The sequence below is a fragment of the Hemiscyllium ocellatum genome, chromosome 3 (assembly GCF_020745735.1).
Source record: "Hemiscyllium ocellatum isolate sHemOce1 chromosome 3, sHemOce1.pat.X.cur, whole genome shotgun sequence".
Taxonomy (NCBI): Eukaryota; Metazoa; Chordata; class Chondrichthyes; order Orectolobiformes; family Hemiscylliidae; genus Hemiscyllium; species Hemiscyllium ocellatum.
The window spans coordinates 4,626,480-4,654,043 of NC_083403.1; the positions used below are offsets into that span (position 1 = coordinate 4,626,480).

Below are 27,564 nucleotides of genomic sequence, written 5' to 3' on the forward strand. Positions count from 1 at the left end.
TTCGGCTGCTCTTGCTTGTGTTTACCTCATTTTTTTCTGTCGTTGCTGGGATGAGGGAATAGTCCGGTGACATTGGGATTTGATTCACAGTCAGGAATGTTTTCCATTCCTCCATCAGGTTCTTCCGGTAGTCTGCAGTGAATGGACCATAGTAGGTGATGCTTGCAGCAGAGAGAAGGGTGTCTCCCACAATTCCCTGATAGTAGCGGTCTAACGCCTCAAGGCATTCCTTCCAACGGTCCTGTAAGGACAAGATCTGATTAATCCTGATTGTCCCCACAAACAGTCAGAGAATCGCAGGGAGTTACTGGAGTTCCGGAGAATGACGGAGGGATATAAAACACTAAAGGGGATCTATCAGGAGGATGGTGAACAGGTTCCCCCCACCCCACCTCCCCCTCCCCTGTTGGGGGACAGTCTAGAACAAGAGGTCATAGATATAGAGTGAGAGGAGGTCGGTTCAAACTGAGATGAAGAGAACCCACTTCTCTCCGCGGGTTGGGAATCTGTGGAGCTCACTGCCCCAGAGTGCACTGGCGGCAGAATCCAGAAACCATTCAATCTGTTTCTGATGAACAGCAGGATAGAGGGATAGGGGGAGCAGGAAGAAAGTGGGGTTGAAATCAGGATAAGATTAACCATGATCATGTGAAACAGCAGAGTGGGCTCAAAGGCCTCAGTTGCCCACTCTCGTTCCTAATTCCTATATTCCACTCTCCCTCCTATCTGTACTGGCCTCAGTCTCTGTCTCACTCTCTCTCTCTCTCTGTACCAGTCTATGTGTGTATCTCTGTCTCTCTCTCTCTCTCTCTCTGTATAAATCTGTCTCACTTCTGTCTTTCTGTACCAGCCTCATTCTCTCTCTCTCTCCCTCACATCCCCTCTGCACCAGTCTGTCTCTCTCTCTGTACCAGTCTCATTCTCTCTCTCTCTCTGTGCCAGTCTCTCCCTCTCCCTCTCTCTATACCAGTCTCTGTCTCTGTCTCTCTCTCTCTCTCTCTTTCTCCCTCACCCCCCCGCACCAGTCTGTCTCTCTCTCTGTACCAGTCTCTCTCCCCCTCTCTATACCAGACTGTGTGTCTCTCTCTCTCATTCGCAAACCCCCACTGCACCAGTCTCTCTCACTCTCTCTATCAGTCACTCTCTCTCCCTCCCCCTGTCTGTACCAGTCCCTCTCCCTCCCCCTGTCTGTACCAGCCTCTCTCCCTGTCTGTACCAGCCTCTCTCCCCCCGTCTGTACCAGTCTCTCTCTCTCCCTGTCTGTACCAGCCTCTCTCCTCCCTTGTCTGTACCAGTCTCTCTCCCTGTGTGTACCAGTCTCTCTCTCCCTGTCTGTGCCAGTCTCTCTCTCCCAGTCTGTACCAGTCTCTCTCTCTCCCTGTCTGTACCAGTCTCTCTCCCTGTCTGTACCAGTCTCTCTCTGTCTGTACCACTCTCTCTCCCTCCCTGTCTGTACCACTCACTCCCCCTGTCTGTACCAGTCTCTCTCCCTGTCTGTACCAGTCTCTCTCTCCCTGTCTGTACCAGTCTCTCTCCCCCCTGTCTGTACCAGTCTCTCCCTCTCCCTGTCTGTATCAGTCTCTCCCCTCTGTCTGTACCAGTCTCTCTCTCCCTGTCTGTACCAGTCTCTCTCTCTCCCTGTCTGTACCAGTCTCTCTCTCCCTGTCTGTACCAGTCTCTTCCCCCCTGTCTGTACCAGCCTGTCTCTCCCTGTCTGTACCAGCCTCTCTCTCCCTGTCTGTACCAGTCTCTCTCTCCCTGTCTGTACCAGCCCGTCTCCCCCTGTCTGTACCAGTCTCTCTCTCTGTCTGTACCAGTCTCTCCCCCCTGTCTGTACCAGTCTCTCTCTCCCTGTCTGTACCAGTCTCTCTCTCCCTGTCTGTACCAGCCCGTCTCCCCCTGTCTGTACCAGCCTCTCTCTCCCTGTCTGTATCAGTCTCTTCCCCCTGTCTGTACCAGTCTCTCTCTCCCTGTCTGTACCAGTCTCTCTCTCCCTGTCTGTACCAGCCCGTCTCCCCCTGTCTGTACCAGCCTCTCTCTCCCTGTCTGTACCAGTCTCTCCCCCCTGTCTGTACCAGTCTCTCTCTCCCTGTCTGTACCAGTCTCTCTCTCCCTGTCTGTACCAGCCCGTCTCCCCCTGTCTGTACCAGCCTCTCTCTCCCTGTCTGTATCAGTCTCTTCCCCCTGTCTGTACCAGTCTCTCTCTCCCTGTCTGTACGACACTCTCTCTCCCTGTCTGTACCAGTCTCTGTCTCTCCCTGTCTGTACCAGTCTCTCTCCCTGACTGTACCAGTCTCTTCCCCCCTGTCTGCAACAGCCTGTCTCTCCCTGTCTGTACCAGCCTCACTCTCCCTGTCTGTACCAGTCTCTCCCCCTGTCTGTACCAGTCTCTCCCCCCTGTCTGTACCAGTCTCTCTCCCTGTCTGTACCAGTCTCTCTCTCCCTGTCTGTACCACACTCTCTCTCCCTGTCTGTACCAGTCTCTCTCCCCCTGTCTGTACCAGTCTCTCTCTCTCTCCCTGTCTGTACCAGTCTCTCCCTCCCTGTCTGTACCAGTCTCTCCCCCCTGTCTGTACCAGTCTCTCTCTCCCTGTCTGTACCAGCCCGTCTCCCCCTGTCTGTACCAGTCTCTCTCCCCTGTCTGTACCAGTCTCTCTCTCCTTGTCTGTACCAGTCTCTCTCTCTCCCTGTCTGTACCAGCCTCTCTCTCCCTGTCTGTACCAGTCTCTCCCTCCCTGTCTGTACCAGTCCCTGTCTCTCCCTGTCTGTACCAGTCTCTCTCCCCCTGTCTGTACCAGTCTCTCTCTCTCTCCCTGTCTGTACCAGTCTCTCCCTCCCTGTCTGTACCAGTCTCTCCCCCCTGTCTGTACCAGTCTCTCTCTCCCTGTCTGTACCAGCCCGTCTCCCCCTGTCTGTACCAGTCTCTCTCCCCCTGTCTGTACCAGTCTCTCTCCCCCTGTCTGTACCAGTCTCTCTCTCCCTGTCTGTACCAGTCTCTCTCTCTCCCTGTCAGTCTCTCTCTCCCTGTCTGTACCAGTCTCTCTCTCTCCCTGTCTGTACCAGTCTCTCTCCCTGACTGTACCAGTCTCTTCCCCCCTGTCTGTACCAGTCTCTCTCTCTCCCTGTCTGTACCAGCCTGTCTCTCCCTGGGTGTACCAGCCTCTCTCTCCCTGTCTGTACCAGCCTGTCTCTCCCTGGGTGTACCAGCCTCTCTCTCCCTGTCTGTACCAGTCTCTCTCTCTCCCTGTCTGTACCAGCCTCTCTCCCCTCTGTCTGTACCAGTCTCTCTCCCCTCTGTCTGTCAGTCTCTCTCTCCCTGTCTGTACCAGTCTTTCCCCTGACTGTACCAGTCTCTTCCCCACTGTCTGTAACAGCCAGTCTCTACCTGTCTGTACCAGCCTCACTCTCCCTATCTGTATCAGCCTCTCTCTCCCTGTCTGTACCAGTCTCTCTCTCTCCCTGTCTGTACCAGTCTCTCTCTCCCTGTCTGTACCAGTCTCTCTCCCCCTTGTCTGTACCAGTCTCTCTCTCTCCCTGTCTGTACCAGTCTCTCCCCCTGTCTGTACCAGTCTCTCTCTCCCTGTCTGTACCAGTCTCTCTCTCCCTGTCTGTACCAGCCTCTCCCCCCCTGTCTGTTCCAGTCTCTCTCTCTCCCTGTCTGTACCAGCCTCTCCCCCCCTGTCTGTTCCAGTCTCTCTCTCTCCCTGTCTGTACCAGTCTCTCTCCCCCTCTCTATACCAGACTGTGTGTCTCTCTCTCTCATTCGCAAACCCCCACTGCACCAGTCTCTCTCACTCTCTCTATCAGTCACTCTCTCTCCCTCCCCCTGTCTGTACCAGTCCCTCTCCCTCCCCCTGTCTGTACCAGCCTCTCTCCCTGTCTGTACCAGCCTCTCTCCCCCCGTCTGTACCAGTCTCTCTCTCTCCCTGTCTGTACCAGCCTCTCTCCTCCCTTGTCTGTACCAGTCTCTCTCCCTGTGTGTACCAGTCTCTCTCTCCCTGTCTGTGCCAGTCTCTCTCTCCCAGTCTGTACCAGTCTCTCTCTCTCCCTGTCTGTACCAGTCTCTCTCCCTGTCTGTACCAGTCTCTCTCTGTCTGTACCACTCTCTCTCCCTCCCTGTCTGTACCACTCACTCCCCCTGTCTGTACCAGTCTCTCTCCCTGTCTGTACCAGTCTCTCTCTCCCTGTCTGTACCAGTCTCTCTCCCCCCTGTCTGTACCAGTCTCTCCCTCTCCCTGTCTGTATCAGTCTCTCCCCTCTGTCTGTACCAGTCTCTCTCTCCCTGTCTGTACCAGTCTCTCTCTCTCCCTGTCTGTACCAGTCTCTCTCTCCCTGTCTGTACCAGTCTCTTCCCCCCTGTCTGTACCAGCCTGTCTCTCCCTGTCTGTACCAGCCTCTCTCTCCCTGTCTGTACCAGTCTCTCTCTCCCTGTCTGTACCAGCCCGTCTCCCCCTGTCTGTACCAGTCTCTCTCTCTGTCTGTACCAGTCTCTCCCCCCTGTCTGTACCAGTCTCTCTCTCCCTGTCTGTACCAGTCTCTCTCTCCCTGTCTGTACCAGCCCGTCTCCCCCTGTCTGTACCAGCCTCTCTCTCCCTGTCTGTATCAGTCTCTTCCCCCTGTCTGTACCAGTCTCTCTCTCCCTGTCTGTACCAGTCTCTCTCTCCCTGTCTGTACCAGCCCGTCTCCCCCTGTCTGTACCAGCCTCTCTCTCCCTGTCTGTACCAGTCTCTCCCCCCTGTCTGTACCAGTCTCTCTCTCCCTGTCTGTACCAGTCTCTCTCTCCCTGTCTGTACCAGCCCGTCTCCCCCTGTCTGTACCAGCCTCTCTCTCCCTGTCTGTATCAGTCTCTTCCCCCTGTCTGTACCAGTCTCTCTCTCCCTGTCTGTACGACACTCTCTCTCCCTGTCTGTACCAGTCTCTGTCTCTCCCTGTCTGTACCAGTCTCTCTCCCTGACTGTACCAGTCTCTTCCCCCCTGTCTGCAACAGCCTGTCTCTCCCTGTCTGTACCAGCCTCACTCTCCCTGTCTGTACCAGTCTCTCCCCCTGTCTGTACCAGTCTCTCCCCCCTGTCTGTACCAGTCTCTCTCCCTGTCTGTACCAGTCTCTCTCTCCCTGTCTGTACCACACTCTCTCTCCCTGTCTGTACCAGTCTCTCTCCCCCTGTCTGTACCAGTCTCTCTCTCTCTCCCTGTCTGTACCAGTCTCTCCCTCCCTGTCTGTACCAGTCTCTCCCCCCTGTCTGTACCAGTCTCTCTCTCCCTGTCTGTACCAGCCCGTCTCCCCCTGTCTGTACCAGTCTCTCTCCCCTGTCTGTACCAGTCTCTCTCTCCTTGTCTGTACCAGTCTCTCTCTCTCCCTGTCTGTACCAGCCTCTCTCTCCCTGTCTGTACCAGTCTCTCCCTCCCTGTCTGTACCAGTCCCTGTCTCTCCCTGTCTGTACCAGTCTCTCTCCCCCTGTCTGTACCAGTCTCTCTCTCTCTCCCTGTCTGTACCAGTCTCTCCCTCCCTGTCTGTACCAGTCTCTCCCCCCTGTCTGTACCAGTCTCTCTCTCCCTGTCTGTACCAGCCCGTCTCCCCCTGTCTGTACCAGTCTCTCTCCCCCTGTCTGTACCAGTCTCTCTCCCCCTGTCTGTACCAGTCTCTCTCTCCCTGTCTGTACCAGTCTCTCTCTCTCCCTGTCAGTCTCTCTCTCCCTGTCTGTACCAGTCTCTCTCTCTCCCTGTCTGTACCAGTCTCTCTCCCTGACTGTACCAGTCTCTTCCCCCCTGTCTGTACCAGTCTCTCTCTCTCCCTGTCTGTACCAGCCTGTCTCTCCCTGGGTGTACCAGCCTCTCTCTCCCTGTCTGTACCAGCCTGTCTCTCCCTGGGTGTACCAGCCTCTCTCTCCCTGTCTGTACCAGTCTCTCTCTCTCCCTGTCTGTACCAGCCTCTCTCCCCTCTGTCTGTACCAGTCTCTCTCCCCTCTGTCTGTCAGTCTCTCTCTCCCTGTCTGTACCAGTCTTTCCCCTGACTGTACCAGTCTCTTCCCCACTGTCTGTAACAGCCAGTCTCTACCTGTCTGTACCAGCCTCACTCTCCCTATCTGTATCAGCCTCTCTCTCCCTGTCTGTACCAGTCTCTCTCTCTCCCTGTCTGTACCAGTCTCTCTCTCCCTGTCTGTACCAGTCTCTCTCCCCCTTGTCTGTACCAGTCTCTCTCTCTCCCTGTCTGTACCAGTCTCTCCCCCTGTCTGTACCAGTCTCTCTCTCCCTGTCTGTACCAGTCTCTCTCTCCCTGTCTGTACCAGCCTCTCCCCCCCTGTCTGTTCCAGTCTCTCTCTCTCCCTGTCTGTACCAGCCTCTCCCCCCCTGTCTGTTCCAGTCTCTCTCTCTCCCTGTCTGTACCAGCCTCTCCCCCCCTGTCTGTTCCAGTCTCTCTCTCTCCCTGTCTGTACCAGTCTCTCCCCCCTTGTCTGTTCCAGTCTCTCTCCCCCCCTGTCTGTTCCAGTCTCTCTCCCCCTGTCTGTACCAGCCTGTCTCTCACTGTCTGTACCAGCCTGTCTCTCCCTGTTTGTACCAGTCTCTCCCCCCTGTCTGTACCAGTCTCTCTCCCTGTCTGTACCAGTCTCTCTCTCTCCCCCTGTCTGTACCAGTCTCTCCCCCTGTCTGTACCAGTCTCTCTCCCTGTCTGTACCAGTCTCTCTCTCTCTCCCTGTCTGTACCAGTCTCTCCCCCTGTCTGTACCAGCCCATCTCTCCCTGTCTGTACCAGTCTCTCCCCCCTGTCTGTACCAGCCCGTCTCCCCCTGTCTGTACCAGCCTGTCTCTCCCTCTCTGTCTCTCAGTTCCTTGCTTCGCTGGGTCAGATTGAGTGTTGTGACCTTTTCGTTGCTGAGAGCAGTAATCAGGACGGATGCCCTCGAGAGCCTGGTCACAGTCAGCAGCTTGCGATTGGCCATTTCCTCCTTCTCCCGCACGGTCTCATTGAAAATCTGCTGCAGGGAATGCTGGTGATCCTCGATCTACAGGAGACAGGCAGGTGGGAAACACGGAGACATTACAATTCCCAAAGCCCAGCCAGCCCACACCATCGACCAGACACAAACACCGACATGGACACAGACCGGGAGACTGAGTCCTGCCGGAGCCGGGAGCCCAAGGGGCACCAGAAAGACCTGGTTTGTACAGCAGGATGTGACTGGGATTGGGATTGGGACTGAGATTGAGATTGGAATTGGGGTCGGGGTTAGGATTGGGGCTGAGATTGGGAATGGGACTGGGATTGGGATTAGGGTTGCAACTGGGATTGGAGCTGAGATTAGGAATGGGACTGGGATTGGGGCGAGATTGAGATTGGGATGGGATTGAGGCTAGGATTGGGGTTGTGGCTAGGATTTGGATGGGGATTGAGGCGGGGATTGAGGGAACTGGGGTGGGGGTTGGGATTGGGATTGGAGTTGGGAAGGGGGAATTGGAGCGGGGAGTGAGTTTGGGATTGGGGCTGGGGTTAGGACTGGGATTGGGGCTGGGATTTGGATGGGGATCGAGGGGGGGGGATTCGGGGAACTGGGGTGGGGGTTGGGATTGGGTTTGGAGTCGGGATGGAGGAATTGGGATTGGGGCTTGGACTGAGATTGTGGTTGGACTTGGGGCTGGGAGTGAGTTTGGGATTGGGCCTGGGATTGGGATTGGGACAAAGAGTAAGGCTAGGATTGAGATCGGGATTGGGGCTGAGATTGGAGCCGGGATTGGGATTGGGACTGGGTTTGGCATTGGGATCAGGATTGGGACTGGGAATAGAGTTGTGACTGCGATTGGGACTGAGACTGGGATTGGGATTGGGACTGGGATTTGGGATTAGTTTGTTTGTTTCCTTATATGTTACTGTACTGAATCAGACTACTTTAGTGGCGATGTCGTGTATATAAAGAGACTTCTGTGTGTAAAGTATATTTTTGAAATTAAAAACAAATCCCGACCGAGGAGCTAGGAGGTTAGGGCTGGAATCCCAGCTGGTCCGGAGAGATGTATTTGAGATGTATTGCGTGTGGCCTATATGACTGATCTGGAATGTATATGGGAATATTAATGCTATCACTGTCAGACTGGGATCCCCTGGATGGAGATAGATTGAACTCTGATGCACCTGCTCTAGCAGTCAACATTTGAAACATTTGGAAATATACAATTTTTATGAATAAAGTATATTTTTGAGCAATACAGTGTAGAGAAGGCTGGCGGGGTTGATTCCTGGGATGGACGGGTTCTCTTATGAAGAAAGATTGAGCAGGTTGACCCAATATACATTGGGGTTCAGGGTAATGTAGGGAGCCATTGACAACCCAGCAGGATGTTTGGCAGGTTGGATACTGAGAGCATGGTCTCCTTGTGGGAGAATCTGTACTGAAGGACCACAGTTTAAAACATGTCTCTGAACAATCTGAACGGATTCACTCAGCAGTTGCACTATACTGCATAGCAATGGCTGAATGTCTGATATTTTCCGAAGACGAGATGCTGTTGTAAGCTAAGACTTCCATACGATCGAGGAGGCTGTGTTGGAATTAAACTTCAGATTGGATTCGCCTCACATTCAGACATGGGGACATGAGGACATTGTAACAGGAGGAGGCCATTTTGCCCTCCAGCGGTCTCTGGATGATCAACCTTAACCCCAGATTTCAGCACTATCCCCAAATCCCTTCGATACCTTACACTGCAACTCACGAACACTGACAGGAAGTAATTGAGGCCTAGGACTGATCCACTATTAACATTTTCCAACCGAAACAGGATTTGTTCATCTCAATCCTCTGTCCTCTGGGTGTTAGCCAATCCTGTGTCCACACCAACACATTCCCACGATCTTGGGCAATAATCTTTGATGTGGTTCCTTCTCCAACACCTTCGGAAAATCTAACGACACTTTTAAAGGTGTACTTGTTCAGAGGATGCTGGCTAGCACAACATCTATTGCTGATTCCAAGTTACCACCTGAACTGACTGACTGTATTCAGAGAGCCTGGGCCTGGAGTCACACGTAGGCCAGACTGGGCAGGGCTGACACGCTCCATTCCCATATCCCTCCAGATGGGTTACCAATGGTTACCATCACCGAGACCACCGTCCAGTTCCAGATTTAGTTCCACCGATTGAAATTCCATCAGCCGCCATTGTGGGATTTGAACTCCTGACTCCAGGGAAGGATGAGCCTGTCCCTCTGGATTACTCAACCCAATGACATTCCCACTGTGCTTACTGCTTCCCCCTCCTTCCTCTATCACTTCCCCTTTATCAGCCTTTGCTCAGACAGCTCTGGCCAATTTGTTAAACTGTGATTCCCCTTCCACCAACAACTGAAGCATGAAAGCGTTTCGAAATGTCCTCCACCTCTTCACCATTGGTGGACTCGGACATGTTCCCAAACTCAGAGGTTGTGCTAACTGGCTGATGTTTTCTGTCTCCTTCCCTCTCTCTCCGCAGGGTTGCCAGGTGAGCAGCGTTTTCACCATCAGTGAGGTCTCCAGCACAAAGGAAGGTGCAGTGAGTCTGGTCAAAAGCAAGAGCCTCATTATTGTATTGTTGGAGCGGTGATAACCTGGGAAAGTGACCAGACTAAAACCCAGGGAATACAATCCCAGGGTCCTCAATCTCTCCTCCCTGGAATCTGTCTGGTGTGGCAAGTCGAACCTTGCCGAGGGAAGGAATGCTGGGCTACACGCCAGGCTCCGGCCTGCAGCATTCCAGGCAACTGAAGAAAGTCTTCTTCCCTTCTGTCCTCAAATCCTCCTGGGATAAAGTACTGCCTCCTTTCAGAATGACTTACTGCAAGGTCAGCTAGGTCATCCCAATCCATGGACAACACAAATCCAGGTTGATTTGTTCAATCAGACAATTGTAACTAGCGAGGAATCATGTCCTTAGTATCAGCAGTCTCTGGTGTTGTCCCGGTCACTGTTGTCAGGGGAATGGGTCCCAACGCTCTCCAAACAGAAGGTGGACGTTCAAACAGTGTATTGTTTTTTTGAATTCAGGGGGTTTACAATTTCCAGTTTCTCACTCTGGGGGCACCATTTCAAAATCAGGCCAGACTTGTTCACCAATCCGCATCCTTTAGCCTCTGAGAGAGAAATTCCTAGGATTATTTGAAATCGAGTTTTCTTGCGCTTACCCTGATGTGAAATGAAAAACAATGTCCCTCATTTCAAAAACATTGAAAAGGAGAGCTCTCCCATTTCAGGCAGAGATGAGGAGAAATTGCTTCTTTCCACAGTCTGGGAATTCTCTTTCGCAAACAACAGTGCGCACTGGTTTATGGAATATATCCAAGGCTGAGGTGAACAGATTTCCGATTGACAAGAGGATTATGAGTTGGAGGGAAAGAGATAGGAAGACAAATTAGATTAGCAACGGTCAGACAGAATGTGGGAGAAGCAGGATATGCCAAATGGCTTCCTCCTGGACCGATTCTGGTCATTAGGTGATGTACTCAGTTCTGAACGAGGGAGATGGTTCACTTCGGGAAATGTTTCTGTTCACAGAAATGCCAATTCAATTGGAGGATGTCACTGGAAAAGAACCAACAAATAAAAAGCCACTGGTGTGTAGCGAGGGCCAGAACCAACCTGTTACCCTTTTGTCAGGCTGACCAGTGACGAGGGAATCTGGGAAACACAAGCAGGAAGAACAATTAATGGAGGAGACTGGAGGGTATTGATCCCCCATCACAGTGAAAGGTGGGGGGGTATTGATCCCCCATCACAGTGAAAGGTGGGGGGTATTGATCCCCCATCACAGTGAAAGGTGGGGGGTATTGATCCTCTATCACAGTGAAAGGTGGGGGGTATTGATCCCCCATCACAGTGAAAGGTGGGGGATATTGATCCCCCATCACAGTGAAAGGTGGGGGGGTATTGATCCTCTATCACAGTGAAAGGTGGGGGTGTATTGATCCTCTATCACAGTGAAAGGTGGGGGGTATTGATCCTCTATCACAGTGAAAGGTGGGGGGTATTGATCCTCTATCACAGTGAAAGGTGGGGGGTATTGATCCCCCATCACAGTGAAAGGTGGGGGGTATTGATCCTCTATCACAGTGAAAGGTGGGGGGTATTGATCCCCCATCACAGTGAAAGGTGGGGGATATTGATCCCCCATCACAGTGAAAGGTGGGGTGTATTGATCCTCTATCACAGTGAAAGGTGGGGGGTATTGATCCTCTATCACAGTGAAAGGTGGGGGGGTATTGATCCTCTATCACAGTGAAAGGTGGGGGGGTATTGATCCTCTATCACAGTGAAAGGTGGGGGTGTATTGATCCTCTATCACAGTGAAAGGTGGGGGGTATTGATCCTCTATCACAGTGAAAGGTGGGGGGTATTGATCCTCTATCACAGTGAAAGGTGGAGGGTATTGATCCTCTATCACAGTGAAAGGTGGGGTGTATTGATCCCCCATCACAGTGAAAGGTGGGGGGTATTGATCCTCTATCACAGTGAAAGGTGGGGAGTATTGATCCTCTATCACAGTGAACGGTGGGGGGTATTGATCCTCTATCACAGTGAAAGGTGGGGGGTATTGATCCCCCATCACAGAGAAAGGTGGGGGGTATTGATCCTCTATCACAGTGAAAGGTGGGGAGTATTGATCCTCTATCACAGTGAACGGTGGGGGGTATTGATCCTCTATCACAGTGAAAGGTGGGGGGTATTGATCCCCCATCACAGAGAAAGGTGGGGGGTATTGATCCTCTATCACAGTGAAAGGTGGGGGGGTATTGATCCTCTATCACAGTGAAAGGTGGGGGGTATTGATCCCCCATCACAGTGAAAGGTGGGGGGTATTGATCCCCCATCACAGTGAAAGGTGGGGGGTATTGATCCCCCATCACAGTGAAAGGTGGGGGGTATTGATCCCCCATCACAGTGAAAGGTGGAGGGTATTGATTCTCTATCACAGTGAAAGGTGGGGGGTATTGATCCTCTATCACAGTGAAAGGTGGGGAGTATTGATCCTCTATCACAGTGAAAGGTGGGGGGTATTGATCCTCTATCACAGTGAAAGGTGAGGGGTATTGATCCCCCATCACAGTGAAAGGTGGGGGGTATTGATCCTCTATCACAGTGAAAGGTGGGGGGGTATTTATCCTCTATCACAGTGAAAGGTGGGGAGTATTGATCCTCTATCACAGTGAAAGGTGGGGAGTATTGATCCTCTATCACAGTGAAAGGTGGGGAGTATTGATCCTCTATCACAGTGAAAGGTGGGGGGTATTGATCCTCTATCACAGTGAAAGGTGGGGGGTATTGATCCTCTATCACAGTGAAAGGTGGGGGGTATTGATCCTCTATCACAGTGAAAGGTGGGGAGTATTGATCCTCTATCACAGTGAAAGGTGGGGAGTATTGATCCTCTATCACAGTGAAAGGTGGGGTGTATTGATCCTCTATCACAGTGAAAGGTGGGGGGTATTGATCCTCTATCACAGTGAAAGGTGGGGAGTATTGATCCTCTATCACAGTGAAAGGTGGGGAGTATTGATCCTCTATCACAGTGAACGGTGGGGGGTATTGATCCCCCATCACAGTGGAAGCAAAGGTTTGGCTTTGTCTCGGGGTCTCTCAAATCAATCCCTTTCCTGTTGTATATCTGACAGGAAATGCTCAGACAGATCGGGTTGCATGTTCTCCTGCACCTTTATTGTTTGATTAATGTGTCAACTCCTGGTTATTTTACATTTCCTTATGTTCAGTTTTATTTATTTGTTCCAGTGGAAGGTCAAAAATGTGTAATCTTGTCGGTGTTTTCCTTGCATTGCCTTTGTGGCATCCCAGGGATGTCACAGTCTGTTCCTTGTGAATGTGTGTGAGTGGGAGTACCTTGTGTTGGTGCTGTACAAAGATGGAGTTGGTATCAGATTCTCTGTCAGGCCTAATAATTCACCTTCCGCCAGTGGGTCTGGGGCCTGTGGAAGGAAGGGAGTTTGAAATGAAGCTCAGAGTTTCCTACCAGCCTCAGACTCTCATGCTTCTTTCTCAGGTTCTCCTTGGCGATCTCCAGGGCCTCCTGGGCTTCCTGAACATGTTGCTCCTTTGGTTCCACAGCCTGTCAAATCCATGCACACACACACACACACACATTCCGGTTAGAACGTCCAGCACCAATCTCCACATTCTCTCCTATTCCAGTTTACCGCACCTATACTCAAATTTCCCAGGATTCGCTGTCTCTTTCAACTTTCATACAGCAGCAGGGGTTCACCTGCCCAACACAAGGCAGCGAGCTGCTGTGGAAATCAGAAACAAACACACAGGAGGTGCTGGAGAATCTCAGCGAGCTGTCGAGAATCCAAGCCCAAACACTCCCCTTCAGAATTGGAGAATCGTCCCCTTGGTCTCAAAACACCAAGGCATCCCCATTGAGTGACCTGCTGAACCTCTCCAACACTTTCTGTCTTTATTATTAATCTGATCTATTCCAAACGTGATCTTTTGGTAACAGTTCCAGCTCCCACAGATTGTCCACAGTGGAGATAGAGTCGAGAGTGTGGTGCTGGAAAAGCACAGCAGGTCAGGCAGCATCTGATGAGCAGGAGAATCGACAATTTTGGGCATAAGCCCTTGATCATTGCTGTTGAGCTTTTCCAGCGCTACACTTTCTCGCTCTGATCTCCAGACCTCACTTTCTCCCAGAGGAGATAGAGGCCATTCAGTCCATCGTAATCCACCAACAAGCACCCCATCTAGACCCCACACATTTCCCTGTAACCGCACCATTTCCCATGGCTAACTTACACACCCTGGAAACTACAGAACAATTTAGCACAGCCAATTCACCCTGACCTGTGGGAGGGAACCCACGCAGATACGAGGGGAATGTGTAAACTCCATACAGACAGTTATCCAAGTTGGAATCGAACCTGGGACTCTGGAACTGTGACACAGGAGGGCTAACCACTGAGCCACCGTCTGCCTGAGACAATCTATGAGTTTTAGATTAGATTGGATTCCCTACAGTGTGGAAACAGGCCCTTTGGCCCGACAAGTCCACACCGACCCTTTGAAGAGTAACCCACCCAGACCCATTTCCCTCCCACTAACACACCTGGCACTAGGTGGGGTTTAGCACGGCCTCAACTGTACAGCTTAGGGGAGACACGGGGAGAATGTGCAAACATTCCACACAGCCAGTCGCCCGAGGCTGGAATCAAACCGGGGACCCGGGTGCCGTGAGGGAGCGGTGCTAACCACTGAGCCACCGAGCTCTGGAGAGAATCTATGAGTTTTCCCTCCCCACATTCAGTCATTCCAATTCCAACAAGAGTTTTCTTCGGGAAAGTGACATTTCGGAACCTGGATATGAATACGGTGAGATCTGACATGTTGTGGCAGTTGGGATGTGGAGAGGAATACGCCAATTTGGGGAGGTGTTCCAATGGTTTGGAGGTGGTGGGGGATGTGGTGGGGGCTTTAATCCTCACCTCCCGAGTCAGCATGCTGTCGTTCCCTCAGGATTGATTGCTGGGGTCAATCAACAACTCCGTTATTGGTCACCCATGTGACTGCCAGCATGTGGAAGGCTAACGAAAGGGAGATTTTCCCGAAATGTAAGTTACAAACTCTGAGTCCACCCCGCCTGCGGGGTAAATGTCAGAGCTGGCCTCTGTAAGGAAGCCACCACAGGCAGTGATTATGTTCCAAGATTCCCATCCGGAGGTAATTCCAAAAAAGCAACCTGCAAAAACCCCCGGTAACGTACATTGGAAAGTCTGTTACACAGGCATTTATACCACTTATTCAGGGCCTCTGTCCCATCCCCCTGTGATCTGTATCTGTAACTCTGTACACCTCGCTCTGTCCCATCCCCCTCTGATCTGTCTCTGTAACTCTGTACACCTCGCTCTGTCCCATCCCCCTGTGATCTGTCTCTGTAACTCTGTACACCTCGCTCTGTCCCATCCCCCTGTGATCTGTCTCTGTAACCCTGTACACCTCGCTCTGTCCCATCCCCCTGTGATCTGTATCTGTAACTCTGTACACCTCCCTCTGTCCAATCCCCCTGTGATCTGTCTCTGTAACTCTGTACACCTCGCTCTGTTCCATCCCCCTGTGATCTGTATCTGTAACTCTGTACACCTCGCTCTGTCCCATCCCCCTGTGATCTGTATCTGTAACTCTGTACACCTCCCTCTGTCCCACCCCTCTCTGATCTGTATCTGTAACTCTGTACACCTCCCTCTGTCCCATCCCCCTGTGATCTGTCTCTGTAACTCTGTACACCTCCCTCTGTCCCATCCCCCTGTGATCTGTCTCTGTAACTCTGTACACCTCCCTCTGTCCCATCCCCCTGTGATCTGTCTCTGTAACTCTGTACACCTCCCTATGTCCCATCCCCCTGTGATCTGTATCTGTAACTCTGTACACCTCCCTCTGTCCCATCTCCCTGTGATCTGTATCTGTAACTCTGTACACCTCCATCTGTCCCACCTCCCTGTGATCTGTCTCTGTAACTCTGTACACCTCCCTCTGTCCCATCCCCCTGTGATCTGTCTCTGTAACTCTGTACACCTCCCTCTGTCCCATCCCCCTGCGATCTGTCTCTGTAACTCTGTACACCTCGCTCTGTCCCACCCCCCTGTGATCTGTATCTGTAACTCTGTACACCTCGCTCTGTCCCATCCCCCTGTGATCTGTCTCTGTAACTCTGTACACCTCGCTCTGTCCCATCCCCCTGTGATCTGTCTCTGTAACTCTGTACACCTCCCTCTGTCCCATCCCCCTGTGATCTGTCTCTGTAACTCTGTACACCTCCCTCTGTCCCATCCCCCTGTGATCTGTCTCTGTAACTCTGTACACCTCGCTCTGTCCCATCCCCCTGTGATCTGTATCTGTAACTCTGTACACCTCGCTCTGTCCCATCCCCCTGTGATCTGTCTCTGTAACTCTGTACACCTCGCTCTGTCCCATCCCCCTGTGATCTGTCTCTGTAACTCTGTACACCTCCCTCTGTCCCATCCCCCTGTGATCTGTCTCTGTAACTCTGTACACCTCCCTCTGTCCCATCCCCCTGTGATCTGTCTCTGTAACTCTGTACACCTCGCTCTGTCCCATCCCCCTGTGATCTGTATCTGTAACTCTGTACACCTCGCTCTGTCCCATCCCCCTGTGATCTGTCTCTGTAACTCTGTACACCTCGCTCTGTCCCATCCCCCTGTGATCTGTCTCTGTAACTCTGTACACCTCGCAGTGTCCCATCCCCCTGTGATCTGTATCTGTAACTCTGTACACCTCGCTCTGTCCCATCCCCCTGTGATCTGTATCTGTAACTCTGTACACCTCGCTCTGTCCCATCACCCTGTGATCTGTCTCTGTAACTCTGTACACCTCCCTCTGTCCCATCCCCCTGCGATCTGTCTCTGTAACTCTGTACACCTCGCTCTGTCCCACCCCCTGTGATCTGTATCTGTAACTCTGTACACCTCGCTCTGTCCCATCCCCCTGTGATCTGTCTCTGTAACTCTGTACACCTCGCTCTGTCCCATCCCCCTGTGATCTGTCTCTGTAACTCTGTATACCTCCCTCTGTCCCATCCCCCTGTGATCTGTCTCTGTAACACTGTACACCTCCCTCTGTCCCATCCCCCTGTGATCTGTCTCTGTAACTCTGTACACCTCGCTCTGTCCCATCCCCCTGTGATCTGTATCTGTAACTCTGTACACCTCGCTCTGTCCCATCCCCCTGTGATCTGTCTCTGTAACTCTGTACACCTCGCTGTGTCCCATCCCCCTGTGATCTGTATCTGTAACTCTGTACACCTCGCTCTGTCCCATCCCCCTGTGATCTGTATCTGTAACTCTGTACACCTCACTCTGTCCCATCACCCTGTGATCTGTCTCTGTAACTCTGTACACCTCCCTCTGTCCCATCCCCCTGTGATCTGTATCTGTAACTCTGTACACCTCGCTCTGTCCCATCCCCCTGTGATCTGTATCTGTAACTCTGTACACCTCGCTCTGTCCCATCACCCTGTGATCTGTCTCTGTAACTCTGTACACCTCGCTCTGTCCCATCCCCCTGTGATCTGTATCTGTAACTCTGTACACCTCGCTCTGTCCCATCCCCCTGTGATCTGTATCTGTAACTCTGTACACCTCGCTCTGTCCCATCCCCCTGTGATCTGTCTCTGTAACTCTGTACACCTCGCTCTGTCCCATCCCCCTGTGATCTGTATCTGTAACTCTGTACACCTCGCTCTGTCCCATCCCCCTGTGATCTGTCTCTGTAACTCTGTACACCTCGCTCTGTCCCATCCCCCTGTGATCTGTATCTGTAACTCTGTACACCTCCCTCTGTCCCATCCCCCTGTGATCTGTCTGTGTAACTCTGTACACCTCCCTCTGTCCCATCCCCCTGTGATCTGTATCTGTAACTCTGTACACCTCGCTCTGTCCCATCCCCCTGTGATCTGTATCTGTAACTCTGTACACCTCGCTCTGTCCCATCCCCCTGTGATCTGTCTCTGTAACTCTGTACACCTCGCTCTGTCCCATCCCCCTGTGATCTGTATCTGTAACTCTGTACACCTCCCTCTGTCCCATCCCCCTGTGATCTGTCTCTGTAACTCTGTACACCTCGCTCTGTCCCATCCCCCTGTGATCTGTATCTGAAACTCTGTACACCTCCCTCTGTCCCATCCCCCTGTGATCTGTCTCTGTAACTCTGTACACCTCCCTCTGTCCCATCCCCCTGTGATCTGTATCTGTAACTCTGTACACCTCGCTCTGTCCCATCCCCCTGTGATCTGTCTCTGTAACTCTGTACACCTCGCTCTGTCCCATCCCCCTGTGATCTGTATCTGTAACTCTGTACACCTCGCTCTGTCCCATCCCCCTGTGATCTGTCTCTGTAACTCTGTACACCTCCCTCTGTCCCATCCCCCTGTGATCTGTCTCTGTAACTCTGTACACATCGCTCTGTCCCATCCCCCTGTGATCTGTATCTGTAACTCTGTACACCTCGCTCTGTCCCATCCCCCTGTGATCTGTCTCTGTAACTCTGTACACCTCCCTCTGTCCCATCCCCCTGTGATCTGTATCTGTAACTCAGTACACCTCCCTCTGTCCCATCCCCCTGTGATCTGTATCTGTAACTCTGTACACCTCGCTCTGTCACATCCCCCTGTGATCTGTCTCTGTAACTCTGTACACCTCGCTCTGTCCCATCCCCCTGTGATCTGTATCTGTAACTCTGTACACCTCGCTCTGTCCCATCCCCCTGTGATCTGTATCTGTAACTCTGTACACCTCGCTCTGTCCCATCCCCCTGTGATCTGTCTCTGTAACTCTGTACACCTCCCTCTGTCCCATCCCCCTGTGATCTGTCTCTGTAACTCTGTACACCTCGCTCTGTCCCATCCCCCTGTGATCTGTCTCTGTAACTCTGTACACCTCCCTCTGTCCCATCCCCCTGTGATCTGTCTCTGTAACTCTGTACACCTCCCTCTGTCCCATCCCCCTGTGATCTGTCTCTGTAACTCTGTACACCTCGCTCTGTCCCATCCCGCTGTGATCTGTCTCTGTAACTCTGTACACCTCGCTCTGTCCCATCCCCCTGTGATCTGTCTCTGTAACTCTGTACACCTCGCTCTGTCCCATCCCCCTGTGATCTGTCTCTGTAACTCTGTACACCTCCCCCTGTCCCATCCCCCTGTGATCTGTATCTGTAATTCTGTACACCTCGCTCTGTCCCATCCCCCTGTGATCTGTCTCTGTACCTCTGTACACCTCCCTCTGTCCCATCCCCCTGTGATCTGTCTCTGTAACTCTGTACACCTCCCTCTGTCCCATCCCCCTGTGATCTGTCTCTGTAACTCTGTACACCTCGCTCTGTCCCATCCCCCTGTGATCTGTATCTCTAACTCTGTACACCTCGCTCTGTCCCATCCCCCTGTGATCTGTATCTGTAACTCTGTACACCTCCCTCTGTCCCATCCCCCTCTGATCTGTCTCTGTAACTCTGTACACCTCGCTCTGTCCCATCCCCCTGTGATCTGTATCTGTAACTCTGTACACCTCGCTCTGTTCCATCCCCCTGTGATCTGTCTCTGTAACTCTGTACACCTCCCTCTGTCCCATCCCCCTGTGATCTGTCTCTGTAACTCTGTACACCTCGCTCTGTCCCATCCCCCTGTGATCTGTATCGGTAACTCTGTACACCTCCCTCTGTCCCATCCCCCTGTGATCTGTATCTGTAACTCTGTACACCTCCCGCTGTCCCATCCCCCTGTGATCTGTCTCTGTAACTCTGTACACCTCGCTCTGTCTCATCACCCTGTGAACTATCTCTGTAACTCTGTACACCTCCCTCTGTCCCATCCCCCTGTGATCTGTCTCTGTAAGTCTGTACACCTCCCTCTGTCCCATCCCCCTGTGATCTGTCTCTGTAACTCTGTACACCTCCCTCTGTCCCATCCCCCTGTGATCTGTCTCTGTAACTCTGTACACCTCCCTCTGTCCCATCACCCTGTGATCTGCATCTGTAACTCTGTACACCTCCCTCTGTCCCATCCCCCTGTGATCTGTCTCTGTAACTCTGTACACCTCGCTCTGTCCCATCCCCCTGTGATCTGCATCTGTAACTCTGTACACCTCCCTCTGTCCCATCCCCCAGTGATCTGTCTCTGTAACTCTGTACACCTCGCTCTGTCCCATCCCCCTGTGATCTGTATCTGTAACTCTGTACACCTCCCTCTGTCCCATCCCCCTGTGATCTGTCTCTGTAACTCTGTACACCTCCCTCTGTCGCATCACCCTGTGATCTGTCTCTGTAACTCTGTACACCTCGCTCTGTCCCATCCCCCTGTGATCTGTCTCTGTAACTCTGTACACCTCGCTCTGTCCCATTCCCCTGTGATCTGTCTCTGTTACTCTGTACACCTCGCTCTGTCCCATCCCCCTGTGATCTGTATCTGTAACTCTGTACACCTCGCTCTGTCCCATCCCCCTGTGATCTGTATCTGTAACTCTGTACACCTCCCTCTGTCCCATCCCCCTGTGATCTGTCTCTGTAACTCTGTACACCTCGCTCTGTCCCATCCCCCTGTGATCTGTATCTGTAAAACTGTACACCTCGCTCTGTCCCATCCCTCTGTGATCTGTCTCTGTAACTCTGTACACCTCGCTCTGTCCCATCCCCCGTGATCTGTCTCTGTAACTCTGTACACCTCGCTCTGTCCCATCCCCCTGTGATCTGTATCTGTAACTCTGTACACCTCGCTCTGTCCCATCCCCCTGTGATCTGTCTCTGTAACTCTGTACACCTCCCTCTGTCCCATCCCCCTGTGATCTGTCTCTGTAACTCTGTACACCTCGCTCTGTCCCATCCCCATGTGATCTGTCTCTGTAACTCTGTACACCTCGCTCTGTCCCATCCCCCTGTGATCTGTATCTGTAACTCTGTACACCTCCCTCTGTCCCATCCCCCTGTGATCTGTATGTGTAACTCTGTACACCTCCCTCTGTCCCATCCCCCTGTGATCTGTCTCTGTAACTCTGTACACCTCCCTCTGTCCCATCCCCCTGTGATCTGTCTCTGTAACTCTGTACACCTCCCTCTGTCCCATCCCCCTGTGATCTGTATCTGTAACTCTGTACACCTCCCTCTGTCCCATCCCCCTGTGATCTGTCTCTGTAACTCTGTACACCTCCCTCTGTCCCATCCCCCTGTGATCTGTATCTGTAACTCTGTACACCTCGCTCTGTCCCATCCCCCTGTGATCTGTATCTGTAACTCTGTACACCTCGCTCTGTCCCATCCCCCTGTGATCTGTATCTGTAACTCTGTACACCTCCCTCTGTCCCATCCCCCTGTGATCTGTCTCTGTAACTCTGTACACCTCCCTCTGTCCCATCCCCCTGTGATCTGTCTCTGTAACTCTGTACACCTCGTTCTGTCCCATCCCCCTGTGATCTGTATCTGTAACTCTGTACACCTCCCTCTGTCCCATCCCCCTGTGATCTGTCTCTGTAACTCTGTACACCTCGCTCTGTCCCATCCCCCTGTGATCTGTCTCTGTAACTCTGTACACCTCGCTCTGTCCCATCCCCCTGTGATCTGTCTCTGTAACTCTGTACACCTCGCTCTGTCCCATCCCCCTGTGATCTGTATCTGTAACTCTGTACACCTCCCTCTGTCCCATCCCCCTGTGATCTGTATCTGTAACTCTGTACACCTCCCTCTGTCCCATCACCCTGTGATCTGTATCTGTAACTCTGTACACCGCCCTCTGTCCCATCCCCCTGTCATCTGTATCTGTAACTCTGTACACCTACCTCTGTCCCATCCCCCTGTGATCTGTCTCTGTAACTCTGTACACCTCGCTCTGTCCCATCCCCCTGTGATCTGTCTCTGTAACTCTGTACACCTCGCTCTGTCCCATCCCCCTGTGATCTGTATCTGTAACTCTGTACACCTCGCTCTGTCCCATCCCCCTGTGATCTGTGTCTGTAACTCTGTACACCTCGCTCTGTCGAATCCCCCTGTGATCTGTATCTGTAACTCTGTACACCTCCCTCTGTCCCACCCCCCTGTGATCTGTATCTGTAACTCTGTACACCTCCCTCTGTCCCATCACCCTGTGATATGTATCTGTAACTCTGTACACCTCCCTCTGTCCCATCCCCCTGTGATCTGTCTCTGTAACTCTGTACACCTCGCTGTGTCCCATCCCCCTGTGATCTGTCTCTGTAACTCTGTACACCTCGCTCTGTCCCATCCCCCTGTGATCTGTATCTGTAACTCTGTACAGCTCCCTCTGTCCCATCCCCCTGTGATCTGTATCTGTAACTCTGTACACCTCCCTCTGTCCCATCCCCCTGTGATCAGTATCTGTAACTCTGTACACCTCGCTCTGTCCCATCCCCCTGTGATCTGTCTCTGTAACTCTGTCCACCTCGCTCTGTCCCATCCCCCTGTGATCTGTGTCTGTAACTCTGTACACCTCGCTCTGTCCCATCCCCCTGTGATCTGTATCTGTAACTCTGTACACCTCCCTCTGTCCCATCCCCCTGTGATCTGTATCTGTAACTCTGTACACCTCCCTCTGTCCCATCCCACTGTGATCTGTATCTGTAACTCTGTACACCTCGCTCTGTCCCATCCCCCTGTGATCTGTATCTGTAACTCTGTACACCTCACTCTGTCCCATCCCCCTGTGATCTGTCTCTGTAACTCTGTACACCTCCCTCTGTCCCATCCCCCTGTGATCTGTATCTGTAACTCTGTACACCTCGCTCTGTCCCATCCCCCTGTGATCTGTATCTGTAACTCTGTACACCTCGCTCTGTCCCATCCCCCTGTGATCTGTCTCTGTAACTCTGTACACCTCGCTCTGTCCCATCCCCCTGTGATCTGTCTCTGTAACTCTGTACACCTCGCTCTGTCCCATCCCCCTGTGATCTGTCTCTGTAACTCTGTACACCTCCCTCTGTCCCATCCCCCTGTGATCTGTCTCTGTAACTCTGTACACCTCCCTCTGTCCCATCCCCCTGTGATCTGTCTCTGGAACTCTGTACACCTCCCTCTGTCCCATCACCCTGTGATCTGCATCTGTAACTCTGTACACCTCCCTCTGTCCCATCCCCCTGTGATCTGTCTCTGTAACTCTGTACACCTCGCTCTGTCCCATCCCCCTGTGATCTGCATCTGTAACTCTGTACACCTCCCTCTGTCCCATCCCCCTGTGATCTGTCTCTGTAACTCTGTACACCTCCCTCTGTCCCATCACCCTGTGATCTGCATCTGTAACTCTGTACACCTCCCTCTGTCCCATCCCCCTGTGATCTGTCTCTGTAACTCTGTACACCTCGCTCTGTCCCATCCCCCTGTGATCTGCATCTGTAACTCTGTACACCTCCCTCTGTCCCATCCCCCTGTGATCTGTCTCTGTAACTCTGTACACCTCGCTCTGTCCCATCCCCCTGTGATCTGTATCTGTAACTCTGTACACCTCCCTCTGTCCCATCCCCCTGTGATCTGTCTCTGTAACTCTGTACACCTCCCTCTGTCGCATCACCCTGTGATCTGTCTCTGTAACTCTGTACACCTCGCTCTGTCCCATCCCCCTGTGATCTGTCTCTGTAATTCTGTACACCTCGCTCTGTCCCATTCCCCTGTGATCTGTCTCTGTTACTCTGTACACCTCGCTCTGTCCCATCCCCCTGTGATCTGTATCTGTAACTCTGTACACCTCGCTCTGTCCCATCCCCCTGTGATCTGTATCTGTAACTCTGTACACCTCCCTCTGTCCCATCCCCCTGTGATCTGTCTCTGTAACTCTGTACACCTCGCTCTGTCCCATCCCCCTGTGATCTGTATCTGTAACACTGTACACCTCGCTCTGTCCCATCCCTCTGTGATCTGTCTCTGTAACTCTGTACACCTCGCTCTGTCCCATCCCCCGTGATCTGTCTCTGTAACTCTGTACACCTCGCTCTGTCCCATCCCCCTGTGATCTGTATCTGTAACTCTGTACACCTCGCTCTGTCCCATCCCCCTGTGATCTGTCTCTGTAACTCTGTACACCTCCCTCTGTCCCATCCCCCTGTGATCTGTCTCTGTAACTCTGTACACCTCGCTCTGTCCCATCCCCCTGTGATCTGTCTCTGTAACTCTGTACACCTCGCTCTGTCCCATCCCCCTGTGATCTGTATCTGTAACTCTGTACACCTCCCTCTGTCCCATCCCCCTGTGATCTGTATGTGTAACTCTGTACACCTCCCTCTGTCCCATCCCCCTGTGATCTGTCTCTGTAACTCTGTACACCTCCCTCTGTCCCATCCCCCTGTGATCTGTCTCTGTAACTCTGTACACCTCCCTCTGTCCCATCCCCCTGTGATCTGTATCTGTAACTCTGTACACCTCCCTCTGTCCCATCCCCCTGTGATCTGTCTCTGTAACTCTGTACACCTCCCTCTGTCCCATCCCCCTGTGATCTGGATCTGTAACTCTGTACACCTCGCTCTGTCCCATCCCCCTGTGATCTGTATCTGTAACTCTGTACACCTCGCTCTGTCCCATCCCCCTGTGATCTGTATCTGTAACTCTGTACACCTCCCTCTGTCCCATCCCCCTGTGATCTGTCTCTGTAACTCTGTACACCTCCCTCTGTCCCATCCCCCTGTGATCTGTCTCTGTAACTCTGTACACCTCGTTCTGTCCCATCCCCCTGTGATCTGTATCTGTAACTCTGTACACCTCCCTCTGTCCCATCCCCCTGTGATCTGTCTCTGTAACTCTGTACACCTCCCTCTGTCCCATCCCCCTGTGATCTGTCTCTGTAACTCTGTACACCTCGTTCTGTCCCATCCCCCTGTGATCTGTCTCTGTAACTCTGTACACCTCGTTCTGTCCCATCCCCCTGTGATCTGTATCTGTAACTCTGTACACCTCCCTCTGTCCCATCCCCCTGTGATCTGTCTCTGTAACTCTGTACACCTCCCTCTGTCCCATCCCCCTGTGATCTGTCTCTGTAACTCTGTACACCTCGCTCTGTCCCATCCCCCTGTGATCTGCATCTGTAACTCTGTACACCTCCCTCTGTCCCATCCCCCTGTGATCTGTCTCTGTAACTCTGTACACCTCGCTCTGTCCCATCCCCCTGTGATCTGTATCTGTAACTCTGTACACCTCCCTCTGTCCCATCCCCCTGTGATCTGTCTCTGTAACTCTGTACACCTCCCTCTGTCGCATCACCCTGTGATCTGTCTCTGTAACTCTGTACACCTCGCTCTGTCCCATCCCCCTGTGATCTGTCTCTGTAATTCTGTACACCTCGCTCTGTCCCATTCCCCTGTGATCTGTCTCTGTTACTCTGTACACCTCGCTCTGTCCCATCCCCCTGTGATCTGTATCTGTAACTCTGTACACCTCGCTCTGTCCCATCCCCCTGTGATCTGTATCTGTAACTCTGTACACCTCCCTCTGTCCCATCCCCCTGTGATCTGTCTCTGTAACTCTGTACACCTCGCTCTGTCCCATCCCCCTGTGATCTGTATCTGTAACACTGTACACCTCGCTCTGTCCCATCCCTCTGTGATCTGTCTCTGTAACTCTGTACACCTCGCTCTGTCCCATCCCCCGTGATCTGTCTCTGTAACTCTGTACACCTCGCTCTGTCCCATCCCCCTGTGATCTGTATCTGTAACTCTGTACACCTCGCTCTGTCCCATCCCCCTGTGATCTGTCTCTGTAACTCTGTACACCTCCCTCTGTCCCATCCCCCTGTGATCTGTCTCTGTAACTCTGTACACCTCGCTCTGTCCCATCCCCCTGTGATCTGTCTCTGTAACTCTGTACACCTCGCTCTGTCCCATCCCCCTGTGATCTGTATCTGTAACTCTGTACACCTCCCTCTGTCCCATCCCCCTGTGATCTGTATGTGTAACTCTGTACACCTCCCTCTGTCCCATCCCCCTGTGATCTGTCTCTGTAACTCTGTACACCTCCCTCTGTCCCATCCCCCTGTGATCTGTCTCTGTAACTCTGTACACCTCCCTCTGTCCCATCCCCCTGTGATCTGTATCTGTAACTCTGTACACCTCCCTCTGTCCCATCCCCCTGTGATCTGTCTCTGTAACTCTGTACACCTCCCTCTGTCCCATCCCCCTGTGATCTGTATCTGTAACTCTGTACACCTCGCTCTGTCCCATCCCCCTGTGATCTGTATCTGTAACTCTGTACACCTCGCTCTGTCCCATCCCCCTGTGATCTGTATCTGTAACTCTGTACACCTCCCTCTGTCCCATCCCCCTGTGATCTGTCTCTGTAACTCTGTACACCTCCCTCTGTCCCATCCCCCTGTGATCTGTCTCTGTAACTCTGTACACCTCGTTCTGTCCCATCCCCCTGTGATCTGTATCTGTAACTCTGTACACCTCCCTCTGTCCCATCCCCCTGTGATCTGTCTCTGTAACTCTGTACACCTCCCTCTGTCCCATCCCCCTGTGATCTGTCTCTGTAACTCTGTACACCTCGTTCTGTCCCATCCCCCTGTGATCTGTATCTGTAACTCTGTACACCTCCCTCTGTCCCATCCCCCTGTGATCTGTCTCTGTAACTCTGTACACCTCGCTCTGTCCCATCCCCCTGTGATCTGTCTCTGTAACTCTGTACACCTCGCTCTGTCCCATCCCCCTGTGATCTGTCTCTGTAACTCTGTACACCTCGCTCTGTCCCATCCCCCTGTGATCTGTATCTGTAACTCTGTACACCTCCCTCTGTCCCATCCCCCTGTGATCTGTATCTGTAACTCTGTACACCTCCCTCTGTCCCATCACCCTGTGATCTGTATCTGTAACTCTGTACACCGCCCTCTGTCCCATCCCCCTGTCATCTGTATCTGTAACTCTGTACACCTCCTCTGTCCCATCCCCCTGTGATCTGTCTCTGTAACTCTGTACACCTCGCTCTGTCCCATCCCCCTGTGATCTGTATCTGTAACTCTGTACACCTTGCTCTGTCCCATCCCCCTGTGATCTGTGTCTGTAACTCTGTACACCTCGCTCTGTCGAATCCCCCTGTGATCTGTATCTGTAACTCTGTACACCTCCCTCTGTCCCACCCCCCTGTGATCTGTATCTGTAACTCTGTACACCTCCCTCTGTCCCATCACCCTGTGATATGTATCTGTAACTCTGTACACCTCCCTCTGTCCCATCCCCCTGTGATCTGTCTCTGTAACTCTGTACACCTCGCTGTGTCCCATCCCCCTGTGATCTGTCTCTGTAACTCTGTACACCTCGCTCTGTCCCATCCCCCTGTGATCTGTATCTGTAACTCTGTACAGCTCCCTCTGTCCCATCCCCCTGTGATCTGTATCTGTAACTCTGTACACCTCCCTCTGTCCCATCCCCCTGTGATCTGTATCTGTAACTCTGTACACCTCGCTCTGTCCCATCCCCCTGTGATCTGTATCTGTAACTCTGTACACCTCGCTCTGTCCCATCACTCTGTGATCTGTCTCTGTAACTCTGTACACCTCGCTCTGTCCCATCCCCCTGTGATCTGTCTCTGTAACTCTGTACACCTCGCTCTGTCCCATCCCCCTGTGATCTGTCTCTGTAACTCTGTACACCTCCCTCTGTCCCATCCCCCTGTGATCTGTCTCTGTAACTCTGTACACCTCGCTCTGTCCCATCCCCCTGTGATCTGTATCTGTAACTCTGTACACCTCCCTCTGTCCCATCCCCCTGTGATCTGTATCTGTAACTCTGTACACCTCGCTCTGTCCCATCCCCCTGTGATCTGTCTCTGTAACTCTGTACACCTCCCTCTGTCCCATCCCCCTGTGATCTGTATCTGTAACGCTGTACACCTCGCTCTGTCCCATCCCCCTGTGATCTGTCTCTGTAACTCTGTACACCTCGCTCTGTCCCATCCCCCTGTGATCTGTATCTGTAACTCTGTACACCTCGCTCTGTCCCATCACCCTGTGATCTGTCTCTGTAACTCTGTACACCTCGCTCTGTCCCATCCCCCTGTGATCTGTCTCTGTAACTCTGTACACCTCGCTCTGTCCCATCCCCCTGTGA

At 52.5% G+C, this 27,564-nt stretch overlaps 1 protein-coding gene across 1 annotated transcript in view; it reads right to left on the minus strand.

The window, feature by feature from the left end:
* Positions 1-27,564, minus strand: part of LOC132832876 (dynein axonemal heavy chain 6-like) — a 670,564-nt gene that overhangs the window by 127,248 nt on the left and 515,752 nt on the right. Inside the window, exons 67-69 of the mRNA XM_060851082.1 lie at positions 12,987-13,082; positions 6,860-7,000; positions 26-241 (exon numbers count right to left, since the gene is read on the minus strand). Coding sequence (XP_060707065.1) covers positions 26-241; positions 6,860-7,000; positions 12,987-13,082 — 453 coding nt within the window. The remainder of the gene's footprint in view (positions 1-25; positions 242-6,859; positions 7,001-12,986; positions 13,083-27,564) is intronic.